The 19,367-nt window shown below is 41.2% G+C and overlaps 1 protein-coding gene across 1 annotated transcript in view; it reads left to right on the top strand.

The window, feature by feature from the left end:
• Positions 1-17,108, top strand: part of BEND4 (BEN domain containing 4) — a 36,733-nt gene extending 19,625 nt beyond the window's left edge. The window contains 3 exon segments of the mRNA XM_055794901.1: positions 2,222-2,313; positions 6,342-6,582; positions 9,849-17,108. Coding sequence (XP_055650876.1) covers positions 2,222-2,313; positions 6,342-6,582; positions 9,849-10,066 — 551 coding nt within the window. The 3' untranslated portion in view covers positions 10,067-17,108.
• The last annotated feature ends 2,259 nt before the right edge of the window (positions 17,109-19,367 follow it).

The raw sequence follows: 19,367 nt of genomic DNA, 5'->3' as shown, positions 1-19,367 counted from the left end.
CTGTCACTCAACTCTCCTCCAAGTTCAAGTATCGTGCATCTTTCAGGCAGTAGTACAGCCATCCGTCATAGGCTCGTCCATCCTTCCTGTTACCTTGCAGGAGATGTGGGGGTCTCACAGGAGATGCTGGTTGCCCACGATACTTTCCATGCAGGTGGGAGGTTTTGCCGACCTTGTCACAGGGTTTCTGACACTGCTCAGGGCAGCAAGCCTGCATGATCATCGCTGTGCCTCTTTCTTGGGCGCCTACTTAATCAGAGAGTAAACTCTGTTCTTAGTTTAATCTTCGTCTTAGGCATGCCAGACAGCAAACACATGTGGAGTTTAAGGAAAGGGTCTCCAAATACAATCTTGCCCTTCAATCTTACCTTACATGGCGGGGGGGGAGGGGGGGGGGAGCGTGTGTAATCATTTCTTTTTCCCACATGATTTCCTGTATACAAAAATGGCGGGAGAGGGGGAGTCAAATCCTTTTTTTGCCACCCCTTCTTACAAATATCCAGTGTACTAAAATGTTCTATGTTGTTACTTTTCTCCTTTATTCCACGTAAGATCTTTTATTGAATTTTTGATTGCTGCTATATGCTAAGTACAGGGCAACTCATCACAGGAAGGCCACAGAACATGTTGGTAGGACTGTTAAGTTTGACTGCCCTTTTGACTTTTTCAGAAACTATCCAATGACACTTAAAGTGCTTTTTTTCCTACAAGAAAAAAAAAAGCATCCAGGCCCTGGTGCTCATATGGCAGCGTCACTATGTAGCAACTGCGCTACCGAGACCCTGCCCTGGTCTAGCAATAGGTGGTGGAGGCACTGGAGAAATGAAACAGGTACAAGTCGCTTGAAATGCTAACTTTTGCCTAGTGCTTAACTTCCTAACCTCCTATGGCAATGTGTGACGTATCAAATGAAACAGGAGTAAACAACAGCGATGGGTCCTCTTTACAGGCAAGCCAGTGTGGAGTGAAAAGGCATTGGAGTTTATTATTCATACACGGCATTTTGAGTGACTTCTGTATGCAGACTGCTGGGTGTAACGCCACTTTGCTCTTAATAAAGAGTCTGTTTTGCACAGTGTAAAGGTGTTTTGCACCCTGGCTGCCTAGACAAGGGCGTAGTTACTGCACAGTGTGAATGCCCAGGAAAGAGTGCAAAATACCTGCAGATCCTACCTTGAGACATTCTCACTGATTTCAGCGCTTGCTTTTAGATTGCCAGCTTAAAGACAAAGCCCAGAACACCACATTTTTCCAGGTGTAAAGGCTGAATGCCAAGAAATAATAAAATAAAAAAAAAAAGAAGGAACACTGAAGTATTTTTTTCTGGATTTTTAGCTGCAGCTATGATTATCTCTGAATATTTTAGACACACCACTGGTATGAAATGTGAGAGTGATAAGGTACCTTAAAAATGATGCTTATTTAATTTTGCACAAGTCAGTCATAATGTTGGGTTAATATCTGTTTAATTCTCCTACGGTGTTTCAGGCTCAGGAGAAAAGCACTGTATCTCAAAAATACTCCAGAGTTAATCAGGGACGTGGCAGCATCTGCTTAAGAGAGACCCGTAATTGAATCATCCCTAATTAACCTATCACCTCAGCAGAAGGGAATAGGGTGTTGGTACCACTACTGAAATGGATGAGAGTGCTGGGAATAGAAAGGGGGGAGGATGAGGGAAAAAGAAATAAAGCCATTTGCCTAACACCTAGTTTTATAACAAATTTGGGAGGAGGGAGGGAAAAGAAATTAAAGTATATGAATCATTAAATCTGTTCAGTATAGTTAATCAGACTGTAGTTTCAAAAACGTTTGACCATATTTACATGTTAATCAGTGCATGATTTAGGTCCAAGAAATGTTTTCTTCTTTGTGGGGTTTGGGCTATTTACAGTATTTACAGATTTTTTTTCTTATTATCATTACTGCTGACCTAATTTGTATTATAATAATTATAATTTCAAACTAGGAAAAAAACTCTTGGAAACTAGTGGGCAGAAAATAAAAGCAATGTCAGAGATCTCAACATAGGAAATACAGCATCTGTTGTATATTTATTGAATGACATGTCTGCACAAATCAAAATGAGAGGTATTTCCTATTTGAAATAAATCTCACAGACATACAAAACAGATCCTGAAGAACACTGCTTGATTTAATATTGTTCTTGTATTTTGTGCTAGATAGCTAATATACAGTAATTGCAATTTGTTTCATGCAGTGCCCTGCCAGACTGTTTTAGATTATTTGAAGACTGTACTTCAGCATCACAACCAGCTTATGGTACCACAGCCAACAGACCATCCGACTGAGGTAGTATACAGTGAAGACAAGCTACATCTCTTTATGTTTGACAATTCATTGAAAACCTGTAGGCAAATAAATCAGTAGGTGCTGGAAGAATACATTTAGTAGTAAAAATATGTAAAATCTGTTATTAAACTGTCATTCTTAGATACAGTAATCCCCCAAATGGAGGAGACTCATCACTAGTATAATCTAAGATGACTTTATTGAGCAGTGCATAACCCCCTCCATCCGCACCAGCTGCACTTTCCTTGTTTTGGTTAATTTTTCTCTCGCCTTTCCTCAGAAGCATCACTTTTATGGGTAGTATCTAGGCTAGGGCTAGCCTGGTGAAAACTGTAGCAGGGTGATTGACGGTGGCTGCACGCAGCAGCTGCCCAGTGCGCAGGGGCTGCAGCCCACGCATGGAGGCACCAACATGTCATGTATGGACTCGGACATGCATATGTATAGAGTTAGTATAGCTCTAATGCAGTCCTGAGATGGTTAACACTAAGATATAAGTTTCCTTCGTTTTGCAAATAGACCCAAATATAGACTTCTGCAAGTCTTTGGAATGCTCGTGCTTTACAGAAAGCATCCCAAACAAAATGTTGAGGTTTGACAATTTTATACTTGATACAGAGTTTGGGGATTTTTGTAGTTATGATCTGTGTAAAAGCGCTGCAGTGAAAAAGCAGGAAATTTTAAGACCTCCCCTTCTCTAGAAAGTAGATGTATAGATTTATCTATGATCAATTGTAGTGTGACTCATGTTAATTTTGCTCCAGTGTGTTTCTACCCAGGCTTGTAAAAATGCTTCAAATTTAGTGGGTTTTGCTGAGACTTTTCTAGTTTGGAGTGTCTGTATTTGAGGTTCTTGCTATGCATGTTTTTGTATATGTAGTGTATATTTGTCATTACCCATTATTCACACAAACAAAATCAGAAGAGGGAAGTCTTATGTTTAATCTGACCTTCCTGTGTACAAATATGTGTGGTGCAAGCCTCATGTAGTCCAACTTACCGTAGTTTTACTGAAGATGCTTTGCAGCAGTTCAGGCTGTGCATCACATTGCTCCTCCATTCAGTTTTATCCTGTGGAAATTACAATGTACATATATATAGTTATATTTATATGTATCATTAGCTGTTATCACTCAAATATATTCCAAGAATCCATTTTCCTTTTTTTAATGTTCTTTTGCTTAACTAAAATTTTCAAGCACTGTAAAAAACGAGGCTGTTCTGTAACATCCCACATGGAATAGCTTGTCATGATGTGACAGAATTTTTTATTCAATTAAACACATAGATGCTAATCTTTTATTCATAAGCTTAATCATGTACAAATACAAGCATGAACGCATTTGTACTTTGGTTCTTCCTTCAGGGTCTGCTTATTTCATTTCTGGAAGGTTTTCTGTTTGTTTTAGTTTAATGACTGCTGGACACAGCAAACTGCATCATACATTTACCGAGAATCTTTTGCCCAGAAGTGCTTTACTTTCAGAGAAAGTAATGAAAGTATATCTGTAGCAGGAACCCAGTAATTGTTTAACAAAGTAGCATAACTCTATATCATGCCTTTGGAGAAGAATAAGGAAAAATATCCTAAATTTCAGGGGGAATAAGAAGTATAATAAAATTGGGGCTGAGGAAGTTACACAAAATTTATTACCTTCTCCTCAATAGTAATGTGAGCTCTCATGAAATTAAGATGTTAGGCTTTTCTGCACCCTATTTCCATATTTCCATCAGTGCAATACATTTAAACACAGAGGTAGCTTCTGGGATAGCTTGCTGCTTAGCAAAGGCACACAGGAGCATCTGACCTAACGCACATGAGCAAGGCTGGAGCCTGACCCTTACGGCTTGCATGGCATTGCTTTTGCCTGCCAGGCCTTAAAAGCGAAGCAGTGCCTACAGAGTTAGCTGCAGCTCGTACTTACTTGGTGCTGGTATCAGTAAGGAGGGTTCTTGCTTCACTAAAGTTTTTTCAATAGGGAAAAAAATAGGTTTCAGAAACTTAAGGTAGGAAAGTAATTCGCTTTATATAAAAGGGATGTGGCTCTAGATGCTGAAAATAATAAGTAGCAATGTGGGGGTGTCAGATGGTCCTGTGCGTTACCTCTGTGGTGGAACAAGCCAGGGAAATGCCAGTGGCAGCTCCCCCTGAGAGGGAGTGGTCACAGCCACTTCAGCAGAAGAGTATAATACCCCCAAAGGGCTTTCCTTGCTGCACCCTGGCTCTTCCTCCTTCCCCTGTCCCTTCACCTCGTTGGCAGAGTCTGAGGAGCTGGACTGGATGGAGGGTAATGTTCTTTCCATGGCAGAGCTCCTCAGACACACTACAGGTTTCCCGGGGTGTGTGTACCTAGCAAAAATTCAAGCAGCTTCTTGTAGCGTGAGTGGAGGGGGAGGCATTGACTGCTGCCCTGTTGCAGCGGTAGGAGGAGACAAGTGAAGCGCAAAGAGAAAGTCTCGGATGGTAACAGAGTTGAACTATAGGCGAAAGGTCTTTTTCTTAGGGATTACAAACTTGGATTTACAAGCTGCAGAGGGAAGGAAGAGTTGAGATGTTTCAGGGGGAGGGGAGGGGTGCCTCAGACAAAGCCCATCTCTTCCTTTATATTTTGGCTTCCTTTGCAGAGCTTTGGATTTGCTTGTAGCTGTCTGTGCCAACAATTTGCACCACAGGGAACAAGTAGTCACATAGGCTCAGCTCCCAGTGATGCTAACCCCCCCTGGGAGGTAGTGGTATCCTAAACCATACAGATTCTCTAATGACCCCCTGATCAGTCTTCACTAAATTAAACCTTCCATGTATTTATCTAACTTGCAAAAAAAATTAAAAGCAAATACCTGAGGAAAAACATGAGCAAAGATGCAACATGAGGAAAGATGCTCCCAAGCTGTCTCGCAGGATGCTATAATAAACATATGAAAGGAGGCAAGGGTAGTCCTTAAAATAGTTTTGAGATATCGAAGATCTGGAAGTGAGGAGGAGGACTTTACAACATTTGCCTACCAGTGCAGCATGCGGCTGATTGCCTCTGTTGAACATCAGACCCTTGTTTCTCTAGTTCGCTGTGACCTCCTATCTAAGCTGGAGGCTATACAAAGATTTTACTAATTGGGCCTCCAGATTTATGTGTTGTAATAAAAAAAGAGTAGCTGTAAAAGTGAGTGAGTCTCTAGAAGGGTGTGGTTTGGGTTTTTTGTGTACTTCAGTTATTTCAGCTATATTAACAGTACCATCTTACATTAATTGGGTAATCCTGAACTATGGCATTTTATGGGCAACAAGAATTAAGTACAATTTAGGTACAATCGACGAAAGAGGGCTTATAAATGTGTGTGGATTACAGGAATCCCCATAATTAGTCCCACGGCATTAATTTAGTGTTGGAATATTGAAGCACACAAATGATGAAGGTTAAAAGCAAAATTTCTTTCCACCTGACATGGTGGCATCTCCGTAAAGCTATAATTTGAGTTAATATGGCATTCATTAATAATAACGAAGCTTTTAGTTTTCATAGTTCCTTTATTTATTTTCTTTATATTTTTCACAGTAACATAACTGCTGTCAAGTTTCAGGTGTGTTCTACAGAATTAATAAATTTCTTACAAAAATAGACCAAAAGAGTCACCTCTGAAGTAAACTGTCAGCTGCGATGAAGTGATCCATTTGATCACGCTCTTCAAAGACCCTTTTTATGCATTTTAAGAGATTAAGAAGAAAGGTTATACTAAATAGTATGCCCAGTCACTGATTCTTTACTTTTTCTTAACCTGCTGTTAAAGTGGAAATTACCAATAGCCACCTCTCAAAACGTATTCCTTGCACCTCACCAAATTCATGTTCTAGAAATTGGAAATGTAATTTTAAAAGTACTCATTCTCAGTAAGAGCAATTATGTTGTGTGTTCACTTCAGGATGTGTTTCGCTGTCAGAACCGCAGCTAGTTAAAAAGCATATTTTTTATTGCAACTGACATCTTTACTTATTTGCCTTGTAAAATCACAATAGAAATATTTCACTTTTTCAGGGGAGCAAGCAGTTGCTGAACAACTACCCTGTCTACATTACTAGTAAACAGTGGGATGAGGCTGTAAATTCTTCCAAGAAAGATGGACGACGGCTCCTTCGCTATCTCATCAGATTTGTTTTCACAACCGATGAGCTTAAGTACTCATGCGGCCTTGGAAAAAGGAAAAGGTCAGTGCAGTCAGGAGAGACAGGTCCTGAAAGACGTCCTCTGGATCCAGTAAAAGTAACATGTCTCAGAGGTACTGCATCTTTTCGCTCAGTGTCCACCTTATGTGATCTCATTTCACCACATTGGCTCTGGCTCAGTAGAAGCGTTTGGCTGACAGTTGCAGAACTAGAAGGGGTTTCACAGGCGGGTGAAAAGCAGCCAGAAACCCTCCGCTTTTCTTTTTTTTTATATACATACATATATATGTGTGTATGTATGTATTATATATGTGCTTTTGGTTTTTTTAAATGGGAAAAACAGGGCTGCTTATTTAAGAGAGGAGACAAATACGAGGGCACATGACACTGATATACTTGAAGCAGCAAACAAGGAAAAATCAGACAACTCTGATGACACCCTTTTATAATAAACTACAGGGCATTCTTTAACACTGATGTACAGCAGAATTAACCAGGGAATACTTATAGCCTAATGTGTAGTAGGTATATGGCACTCAAGGCTACAGTGCATCATTGGAGTTAAAAGCTAACCAAGTTTCAGAATAGGTTTGAACATTTTGTAGGGCCAAGAACATCTACAAGTTAATGACATACAAAGTGTGTGCAAATGCGTTGTCAAGGATTTAACTTTTTCTGGAGCAGTGATGCAACATTGACTGAAAAAAGTTAGGGGACAACTTTCCCCTATGTTTAGCCTGATGAGGAGGGGGAATTTTGCAAGCATTTCACGGTGTCAGAGAGCGAGTATGTTGGATAATACAGAGAAAGGGTCCAGACTGAGAAGAATTATCTGTTGTGGCAGTTCATACTTTGGTTTCCTAAAATTGTTCGAAAGGCCTGGTACTGGGCTTTGTAATGAAACAAACAAACCAGGACTTTTTAGACCCCAATTAAAAACATGTTTGTAGTATCAGCATCTGCATTTTATAGATGCATATGCTTATCATTTCGTTAATAAACTCACAGTTAACTTTTTGTAGCATTTTGTGAACACATAGACAAAACTTTGGTTGAACTGATTTCAAGAACGTTTTACTAATCGATGCAGTGTTAAAAGGTGTATTATGGTCAGTCAGTGATAAAAATATCTTTAATCATCCAACTGGATTCCAAAGTGGTTATGTACACCAGATCGAGCCTCTTCCCGTCTAGGATAGAAGAATCCAACAAGGCCAAGTAGATAAGACTTGTAGTTGGGGTACATTGGCGTAACCAGGTAACGAACTCAGATTTTACATACAGCCAAATTAGGCAGATGCTGGGTTTTTACTACAAAGGAACCAGTTGACCTGTTATATGATACTCTACCAGACCTTGTACTCTATCAGAGCTTAATAGAAGGGCAAGTCTGTTGCACACCATGCTGCACAGAGACCTGGAATGAGATGCAGGGTCCCTAAAGCTCCCCTGGAAATGGAAGGCTGAATACAAGTGCATTGACCATTTACTAAATGGCTTTAAAGTTCTCTGAATAATTTATGCACAAGCAGCGTTAATACCCTTCTCTTTCCCTTTCTTCACCTGCCTCCCACCAAGACTTAACAGTAAATCCAGCTGTAGATGGACTTTTGCTTATGGCCACTCTCCTTCCTGGGGTCCTGGACACACAGAACCAGTGGAGCACTCCCTGGGAGAAGGAGAAAGGCCAATTTCCTTAATTTTCAGAAGCTTGACAAGGAAGCCAAAACGTTCATTATCTAAGAACCAGTTAAGAAAACAGAGTAGACAGCTCTCCCTTGGGCTTTCATGCATGGGTGGGAATATGACAACTTTCTCCACAGAGCCAAGAGTTGGCCGCTATCTCCTACCCATTTGCAAGCCAAGGTAACAAGTGTCTGACTAATTCTCAGCACATCCAATTATTGCCTTCCCACCATAGCAGGGAGTACGAACTGCTTCTCTCCCTGCACTCAGAGTAGTTTAAACATCTGTAAACATTTTTAATATACTCCTACAATTGACTGATGTCTGGAACCAGCTTGAAAACAGCCTGGCATGCTTAAATTCTAGCATTACTCCTTTACGTGGTAACCATTTCTCCGAGAAAAACGCCAGTCTGTGGAGCCCCACGTGAACTTAACTAGGTAGGAATTACTGTTGCCTGTGTGGATATCTAGGGAAATGAATTTAAAACCGAGATAGCTATCACTTTTGCAGACACACTGCTGGAAGAGCTATGCAAAAATCACATCCTAATTGTCCAACAGATGAGATACCTTCCAGGCACAGGAACTCATGCAGAAGCACAGCATTCCCTGGTCTCGAGATGTGGTGACAGTAATGAAGTTACCTTATGCCACGTATTGTGCTGTTGGCTTGTCAACAGCAGAAAACAGAATTTAAAAACATCCTGGGACACACAATACTGAATGAGGAAATAACTAATGTTACAGAATAAATAAGCTCAGTTTCCATATGAGGTACAGCGTATCCAATATATCTAATAAGGTACCTTCACATTTAAAATCATATTTGGACATTTCAAAGTCCAAATACTTCTGTTTGAGCTATGTCTAGCAGTTAACTCCAGAATTGGTAAGGCACCTTCTGCAAGTTTAGCATGTTGCATGTCAAAGAATCCAAAAAAGAAGTTATAAAAAAATGTAATCATCACATACAAATAGCTGTATGTGGAAGCACCAGCTACTTAAATAGCCCGATTACATACAGTACAATTCATTTTCTCCTGCCTTGAAAAATATCGCCAGGCTCCCCAAAATTAGCCCTCTCATCTCACGTAGCTATTTCTAAGGCAAATTTAGTCTCTGAAGAATAGGTGTCAGATTCAGGAAGATGGAGGAAGCAGGACTTAAAATGAAAGATATTCCAAACGGGAAGGAGCACCAAACTGAAGTGACAGTGGTGACATTTTCAAGCAGGTTGTGGGCAGCTGCAAGCCTGCAGATGTTGAAGCAGCCAGCAGAGGGAGACGATAAAGACCCGCAAGAGTAATCACCTTAAGGTATTAATACACAACAGGTTCCAAATGAAATACATCCTGGTTCATGCTAGCTTTCACACATACTGCACATGCTGAATTACAACCATCACTTCAAGTTAGTTCTTTTTATTTCCACAAGAAGGGATTTTATCTCCAGATCCCATGCGTCACATATTTAGCTCAGGTATAAGAATATACAGTGCATGTGGAGAAACACACTTGTACAGAAATAAAATAGGTCCGAGTGGCATTATCATGGCATCCCCATAAGGCTTTACTTCTGCCTAAATAGAGCAGTAATGCCCCCTTTCTTATTTCCCATGAGCTTTTGACACCTGGGCGATAACGGATGCTACAAAACCAAGTTGGTTTTTATCCTTGCATGTTTTCCTGCAGAATTCATTAGGATGCATTGTACTTCCAACCCGGACTGGTGGATGCCATCCGAAGAGCAAATAAACAAGGTATTCAGTGACGCAGTAGGACATGCTCGTCAAGGGCGTGCAGTGGGGACTTTTCTTCACAATGGGAACTCGTATTACGAAGGGACTGACCATCCAGGATCACAGGATGAAGTCTTCAATAGAGGTATGCAAGATGGATCTGCTGATTGATGGCAGTGAGAAGAACCTCATACAACAGTAGCAACCACTTAATTTAGGAGAGACTGTTTGTTAAACATACTTATCCTGCTGTCATTTAAGAGTCCAAAGCATGTTTGAACACATACTGCCTACATTTCAGCTTCTCCATCCTACCATGTCCCAGTTAACTGAAAGAAATACATTTCAAGACCTGCTCTATGGGACTTCTCAGTGCCTATTATTTCCAAATCCTTCATAGCACCCTCAAAGGGAAATTGCAGTTCATTTCATCTAGTTCCAGAGGAAAGGTAATTTAAAAACTATGAAAATGTCAAAAGAAACAGGAGCTACTATCTCATCTGCCTATTGCTAACAAGCCCAGGTCTGGACACAGGACAGCTGGGTACCCTTTGCTTTCCCTGTGTAGGAGATGTAAGAACAACTCTGCACACTTACTAAAAAAAAAAGCAGTCTCCCATTTCCTAACAGAAAATAATGTAATTATAGATGCTACCTTAAAATACCACACAAGATGGAAAATTCAGGGACTTCCTTTAGCCAGCTGCCAAGGAAATTAAGCTTCCCGGGTAAAACAGCAGCACTTGTCAACAGCAGAATCCTTCAAAGACCCAGAACAATAACAGGCACTTCTAATAGATAAAAATTGCTTTGTATAACAGATAGACACTGTATTTATCTAGATTTATAGGGGATTAGAGTTGATCATGACAGTTTTCATTAAAATAAGATTGCTAAAAACAAATTGCCATTTCAGAAGACAGGTTTTGCTTTGTCTGTTCCTATTCTACAGCCATATTATGTAGCTTTAGAGGCTTTAAATTGCCTTTTCTTGGTTTTGCTTTCATTTGTGTTTTATATCCATTCCTTGAAATAAATGAGGCAGCGTGCTGGTCTTAACAGTCAGATGCTCAGTGTTCCATTCAGGGAGAAGCTGGGTAAGAAAAGCCAACTTACAACTTGTGTTGTAGTTAAACCTGGGGTCCAGGCTGAGAGCTGTAAGAAAAGAGCTGTACTAGAGCAGAATTGTACTAGAGCATACAACATCGGAAGCAGATACCAAATTGAAAAAAAAAAAAAAAAACCACAAAAAAAACCCCACAACAAATCAGTCCACTGAAAACCTTTAATTTTAAAGGCTTGGGAGTCCACTGTCCCTCCAAATTGATGCACTGCAGAAATTATACAATGCCAAAGAAACGATACCCTTTCCTTCCCGTGTCAGGGTGTTTCCATCTCCTTTCCCTTGTCCGGTTGCTCAGGCCAGTGCTGGTGCCCTTCGCAGCCCGAACCAGCTCTCCTCGAGGCCACGTTTCCCCACTGGCCCATACAGGGAACTGCTTTTTGGGAAGAAAGTTCACTTTGCTTTTGACCATCCTTAGTGCTACCTCATCAGCGTTGGCTCTCCTGAACGTGTGTCTCATACTCCCCAGCTTTCCTAACCACCTTGTGCAAGCGACGAGAGAAGCTACTAATTGCTCCTTTTACCCTTCTCCTTCCCGACGGCCTCCCCGCGCACCGGGCAGGGCAGGAGGCACCTGGCCCCTTCCTCAAAGCTCGGGAAGGGCCCTCTGGGGCGAAGCGCTCCTTTCGCTCCGGCCTGATGGCGGATGGAGGACTGAGGCAGCCCCCCGGGGCTCAGCTCACCCACCCGATAGTCTCTTCCCACCGTTTGCCACCTCTTTGCCTGCGGTTGTGACCCGTCCCTCACAGCCGGCCGGCAGGACGTCTTGGGACATAGGGTCACCGTGCACCGCTGTAGAGGGGACCTTGCTCGGCTGGGATGTGCTTTAGGCCCTTAAATGTCTGATACCTCTCAATTAACTTTATTTGTGGTGACTTTTACAAGGGGGTTGGAAGGCACTCACTTGCCCCAGCCTAACTCAGAAGTTTTCTGAAAGGGAACAAGCAGTTTAGTCACGCTGCACGCACCAGGCCGAGGGGTTTGGGAGAGCATCCCTCACCAGGGGCAGGAGATGACTTTCTTTGAGCTGTCAACGGTGCATGGTGGCCTCTGGAGGAGAAACTCGGTGTATAGAAATGTCACGGTACAGCTATCCTACAGTAGCTTTTCAGTGTTGAACTTACACTTTTTTTAAAAGAACTGTAATAGAAGATGTTACATTGCTCAGATGGTGTAAGTCTTGCTGGTCTATGTTTAATGTGGTGACACTTGCCAGAACTACTTGGTAAAACATGTCAGAACGTGTGAGTCAACATTATACTGTAAATTTGTCCACGGCGATATGTATCATGCTGTATTTTTGTAAACATTGTGATGGTTTCCTTTCAAATGGTTAATTGTATGAGGTTAAAAATACAAACGCTTCATTTTTAACAGTCACAGAACGAATTACTGGACTGGACAGACCTCTCTCACTTAATAACCTAAAGATTTGCTGAAATAACTAGTAAGCCTAGCTTTATTTTTTAGTGTAAAAAATGTAGCCAGCGTCCTGGAACCACTCAATCCTCTGCTCTCATATTGTGCAAAGTAACCAAATGTATAGTGCTTCATCCTGAAAGCCACTCTGGCAGTAGAAATGGCTTTGCAGGTTTGGACCTTTCTTTACAAACAAAGTTTTGCCCTCAGTTGCTTGCATGCACTGGCCAGTGACATGAATCGGTAGTCACAGACAGGCATTAGCAGACACCAGCTCATTTTTTTTGGTTCATGTTTCCTTTTAAAATAATGGAGTACGACAACTTTTCTCAGTTGTCTTTGTATCCATCGTGGCCACTCGACTCTTGACCCACCATTTTAAAAACAAAAAACCCAAACCGTTCACAACAGCTTACTCCGATTATATTCGTTCATGAAGCATTATAAATTCATTCACATTGAAGTGTCTACATACCTGCAAGATGTTAGGTATAATAGCGTGGGACCTGAAGTAATAGATAGCACATAAGCCCTTGCAGAGCAAGATATCCATACTTAAGCAGTGTGCTTTGAAAGTCAGCACATCCCTTCCCAGCTATGGATGTAGACAGCAGGCTTGCAACAGAAGGAAACTGCTATCTATCATGTCACTCCAGAAAGTCCCAGGAGGATAGAGATTCTTGTCTTATCATTCCATACTCTTTAATCTTACTGTCATTTATGTATCTGCCTTCTCTCAAACTTTGTGTAGCAGTACCACACGCCCATCTGTGCCAACATGCCTTCGCTATATTTTCTATGACAAATATTTGTGGAGAAACTGTGATTAAAAAACCATTAATCCTGATATTTTTATTGTTATGGTGTAGTTAATTCTATGAATACTTTCTAATGATGATTGTACTGTGTAGAGTAAGTACAGGTTAGGGATAGACCTTTACCAGATATTGTACAAAAGAAGTGCATAGTGTAATATAGACTAGTAAGGTTTTTGTGACAATTTCTATAGGATGTGTGAATTGTTTTCTATGTGGCAACACACATTTCTTTTAAAGAATATAAAAACTTAGAGAATTTTTTAAACAGTCAATATTTTTTAATTATAAAGACATTTGTTACCTACAGTTTACTATTTCAGGTGTTAATTCTAATTTGAATATTGGTTTTATTACTGCATACCTCCAGTTCCATTTGTTCTGTTGCATAAAAATGCACAATAAAAGTTAGTCTCTGGTTAACCCCTCTCTCTCTCGGCGTTGCTGTGTTGGTGTGACAGCCATTGCAACTGGTTCTCACTATAAATATATATTAAAAGTTTTAGGCTCATATTTACATAAAAAGCTAGAGGGTTGTCTTTTGCATTAAATTCTTGTTTGGTGTGAAGCACTGGCAAGTGCAGTGAAAGATTATGAATTCAAGTATGAATATAATATAAATCATTTTCACCTCAAAATACAACCACATATATTTATGTGCTGGTTAGATAGAAAGACTGCTCAGAGAAAGTACCCATCTGCAATCTTAAGACCTGGATTTTCAAGCAGTGAAGTTTAAATCCCATTTTAATTCAAAATTCAGTGATGGCTGAATGTCTCCCGTTCTCTTCAACGCTTTAGAAAATCCCAACTCCAAATAATTTGTAGAGGAATTACAGTGACAAACATTCACCATGGCAAACCCCTTCTGCTGGGCTGTGAAGCCAGACGGGTCAGACTGCAGGCTGGTGCCATTCATTAGAAATGCTTGCCAAATGTTTCCATTATAAAACAAACATTTCAGGTGCCTGTAACGTTGCGAAACTAACAGGGGTTGGGCCAGGATTTTCTGGATCCAGGCTTCAGCCTACTGAGTTTTTTGTGAAAGTCCTTATTGGTGAAAAGCCTTATTAGTAAGATCCTCACCAAAATAATTCACGTGATTTTGAGAAATGTATGTAAAAAACTGTGTTAATCCCTCTGAAAAAAATTGTCTCTGGAACTTCTCTTTGGAACGCTCTGACTTAGACTTTTTGATGGGGCAGTACAGGCAGGGAACTGGCAGGGAAGGAGAGCATGTAGGTAAGGAACCGGAGCAGCAACTGGGTTTCTGAAGCTTGGAAAGATTCCCAGAGAGATTAGGTCTAATAGTGGAGTCCATAAGCAGCTGGTAAGCGTGAGAGGTAGCGACTGGGGCTGGACAGGCAGAGAAAGGGTAAGGAAGAAGTCCCTGGGATGGGGGAGAACCAGGCCTGGGAAATAAGGGGAACTGGCAGCACAGTTGGCTGGTCCTTCAGAAGCATGGCCCACCACTGCCGGCAGTTACGCCTTTGCTCAAGTACAAAGATGTCCCCGAAGAGAACCTGTAACTTCAAAGTCAGCCATTGAATTTCATGCATATAAAGGAATTTCATTTTTACCTCATTTGTTTAGAACAAGCTCATGTGCAAGCTCGCTGTAATGAAAGTCTTCGTAATCTTACTTTAATAAAACTATTCAAGTTGCAAAATCTAGCCCTCAGGAGTTCAGCTAGGCAGGAACTGCCGTGTTCTCTGCCACCTTCCCTGTGCTGAGGCAACACTGTGACCGAAGCAGTCAGTCCAGGACAAGTTTCAGAATAAGAAGTGCATCAGAGTCCCAGGGAACACAGCACGACGTGGCACATTTCAACCTTCATCCCACTGTGCCCAAAACTGGGATGGTTCTACCTCTTCTTCCATAGTGGGATTGTGTGCGAAGGCTGGTGTTACTGAAGAACCAGAGCTATAGTGCCAAGCACAACAGAAAAGCCCTTGAAGACGGTAACAAGCCTGCCCACAGACTAGCTTCAGCGCATGCAGTACATAAAACCAGGCCACCGATCAAGGATAAAACCAAACAGTAAACCACTGCTGAAGAAGCAGCACCCTCCTCAAATGGCTGAGGCTCTGGGCAACAACAGCATTGTAGAGATAACGACTCCCAGGCATAAGCAGACCGAGATACTTTTGCACAGCAGCATTCATTTTGCTCTCTCCTAACATCCGAGGCCTTAAGATACTGCCTTTGCAACATTCCCTTCTCATACCTTTGCAATCAAGTAGCTCACACAGCACAGGCACCACCACCACAAGGTGAGTGCTGACCTGCAAAGTTTAGCTTTGGTTTGTAAACATGCGCATAGACAATATCTCAAAACAACCAGGGAAGAACGAACCTCCCTTGCCTTACCTGGTACTTATGCTCATCTGCGCCATGGGTGACAGATGGCCCCCAGGTGCTTCAGCAGGAGGAAAGCATGAGCACAGCTCCAGATGACAGTCATATAAATCTTTGTTATTGATACAGCAAACCAATACCACTGATGTGACTTAGGCACTCACTCCTTGAGTGGGGCCGGTTTAAACCAAAGTTTCTGTCTTGGTTATTTCCTAGCAAGTTCGTGCATGAACAGCTCTCCAGAGATAAATCCTCCCTGCTGCAGCTTGCAGTCCCTCGGTATGCTTGGCAGATCTCTGTATATGACCTTACCCTGTGAATACAAAAACCCTCCTCAAAGACTCTTCAACACCTGAAGTAGAAAAGCACCTTCCATTGCAGATGTATGGCATTAACAGGGGGGAAAAAAAAATATCCACCAGCAGATTAATTATCTGAGTCAAGAGAAAAAAAAAATCTGACATGAACTTAGATAACAGCATTGGGGAAAAAGCTAAAAAACCTTTTGTCCTTAAACTCTCCCACTCATCTGGCAGATATAATTGCCACAGCCAAGGCAGTCTTTGTAGGAAAATGGAAAGAAACAGGTTTGTTAATGACTCAAAGTAGTTTCCCATTAGTAAAGTTAATATTAAATTTAATTCTCATTTAGGAACAAGGTCAGTAACACAGCAGAAAAAGTCTAATTAACCCTTTCAAAAATGCCTTGTAGTAACGTGAGTGAAAAACTGAAGTCTTCTTGCAAAAGGATGAGAACCTGAAAGAGCTAACAACTGAACTACTTACTGAACTGATGGAAAGAGGGATTTTTTTCTAAAGGATAATCCAAAATGAGAAGCAGAGCAGCAAGCAGTTCTAACACAAGTCTCTTGACAAAAGGAACGTGAAGGAAACACCTAGGCTACCTTTCTCATCCACAGCATCAGGAAGACAGTTCCAGGGTGTGGCTAATCATTGAGGGGAAAAAAAAAAATCAGCCTTGGCAGGTTTGTGAACCCACCAAACACTAGCTAGAGCATTGCTGCACATCTCCCCCAATGACCCAGAAGTGTCTAATCGTCGCCTGAGCAGGTGGAGCTCTTAGAACGTAGAATTTGGAATTAGTGTTCTCCACCCCAAACCCCTTGTTTTGAACCACCTGGAGACTGAAGCTACATATTTGTCAGGTCAGAACCAAGGAAGTCGGTGCAAGGCATAAAGGGAAGGAGCAGAACGGGTCAAAGTCCACAAGTTTTGCATAGACCTAGCTAGAAGTAGCAGTCATGTCCCTTGCTAAGTTCTCTGTGATGAGATTATGTGAGTATTTACCTATTTCTTTTGATCAAAACCTAAGCTCTTAGTGGAAGCAACAGATCTGAGCTGTTTAGAGAAGCTGGGGACAATCAGGTTCTAAGGAAGTTTGGCTTTCTTCAATGGCAGAAGAAAGAACAAATGCCCTCCTATTTATGCCTGGAGAGAATTAAGAAATGTGAACAACATACCAATTCATGAACTTCAGCAACAGACATAAGCGTTTTGGGGTCATAAGTTGGCATACTGTGGAAATCTTGCACAACCGTAACTTGCAAGAGGAACATTTCCTCAATCAAATTCAACAACTACCAAAGCAAGCATTATTTCCTGTCTGTCACCATGGGACCAAATCTTAAAGGCAGAAATCTCATTCAACATTAAGAAACAAACCAACAACAACAACACGGCTCCTCTTCTCACCCCTCTCTGAACGAAGGAAATTAAAGGCTGCAAAAAGACTTCTCCCACAAGTGACTCATCCCCATGACTAGACTTGGGGGTGCCTTGCCAGTGCCTCAACCTTAGTCCAAGGCTAGGGCTGGAAAAAGATCATGCAGAGGGAGGTGTCTGGTTTTCATTGTTCTCTGCTCACTTTTGTTCTGCTGGGGATACATCATTTTTGATCTTTTCTTCAGGTAGAGCAGGGCTAGAAAATGGGCTGTCAGGAGAAACTGAGAGCTGCCAAAAGTGTTCTCCCACCGAGGAACTAATCTGAGCTCAGCCCAGAACGTCTTGTTTAGGCATCAGCTTTTGTTAAGGATTAGCACTGACATTAATTTATCTTTAGCATCAAAATTATGCATCAATATCAAAATTATGCATCCCCAGCAAACAGAGGTGAGCTGAGAACATGGAGGGAGAACTCAAAGAAAAAACCCACACACATCTCTACCCAAGTCACTTTAAAATTGTTTCTTTTATGTACATCAAACATATCAGAGTATATCAAAGCAATAAACTTTGTCACAAAATTATTCAAACTTCTCCCTGTTGTGAAAAGCATCCCTCTTCCACTTCTCTTAAGTTAACCTGCACTGTAACACATGATGGTATAGCTCAGGTATCCCCTTGTACCGTGTCTTGCTTAGTATTACTTGTGAAGTTGACTGTTTCATTGCTCAGTTTTCCCTACCTTCTTCCTCTCGTGTCCCTCAGTCTGAGCAGACACACAGGGTTCACCTCAGGCCTGTTAAGCCTCTCTGTGCTGTCTCCAACATCTGGACAGCAGCCAGAAGAAAAGGTAGGGCAGAACGCAGAACACCACAAGTCTGGTCTTCTCAAGGCCACAGCCTCAGTGAAACATCTTCCTTTCAACAAAGTTTCCAAATTGTCCAAATTCATTAGAATCTTCTTACGCAGTATTTAGTTTTTGTTTTTCCTAAGATACCTGTCCTCTTTCAGGAGAAACACAATCAGTGAGGTACAAATATATAACCAAAAATACCTACATACAATTATAACATCCAGAGACCAAGTTCACATACAAATGTATTTGTATGTGCATCAAATGCAAGATGGATTTTCCTTATGATTGTAACTTGATGTGGAAAAAACCATTTTGACCCTAAATTTAATGCTTTGTGTATCCAGAATGGCCTGATTTATTTCAGTTGTAAATTCCTGGTCAGTATTTCCAGGGGGAAGGGGGGAACGACACCAGAAGAAAAAAAAAAAAAAATCTCTAAAGCACCAAGTATCAGTCTACAATAGAGCACTGAATAACATTTAAGCCATCTCGTTTGTAGGAAAAGAGGGCCTAGAAAAGATCCTGCTAAACCCCAATTCAGCACCAGAAGAACTGAAGGAGTCTAAATTGGGAAAAAAAAAAATCACAACAGAACTTGGTTGGGTAAGTCAATACTAGAAGCAAGCTTCTGTGAAGGCAGGAATTATGTCCCTTTCCCAATGCTTTCAAAAAGTTTAATTCAAGCGGTAAAGGAAGGTTTATTCCCCATGATCTTTTAATGACATCTCCCATAAAATATTAGGAAAGACAGACAAAACTGATTCTTGAATGGAACTGTTAAGATCACCTCCAACCAGTTGACTGCAAGGTCCCACTCCAACCCATTATCAACCATTTGAAACAACTATTTAAGAATGGCCCTTCAACAAATACCGCAAGTGGAATAAAGGGGTTTGAAGATTCCAGCTTACATTATGTGAGGAGACAGAGTGCTCTCCCTCTTTTGAAATGGCTGAGCCCATCCACCTGGTTATTGAAACAGCCCAAAAAACAGTCCAATATTTAGACTTCACCTCAAACAGACAAGGCCCTGAAGTCTGTCACTCCCCTGCTCAGGCAGATTTTGTGCCATTTAGTTCATTTAATAAACAAAATAAACAACAACAAAAAATCCCAAACAAACAAACAAAAAAACCCCCACAAAAAAAAACCACAAGAAAACACAAAACTCAAACAAAAACTATTGGCAATGGTTACATCACCCAAAAATAACGTTGC

Source organism: Falco peregrinus, chromosome 2 (assembly GCF_023634155.1).
Source record: "Falco peregrinus isolate bFalPer1 chromosome 2, bFalPer1.pri, whole genome shotgun sequence".
NCBI classification, from domain to species: Eukaryota; Metazoa; Chordata; class Aves; order Falconiformes; family Falconidae; genus Falco; species Falco peregrinus.
Note: the sequence above shows the minus strand (reverse complement) of the source record. Positions and strands in the feature narration are given on the sequence as shown.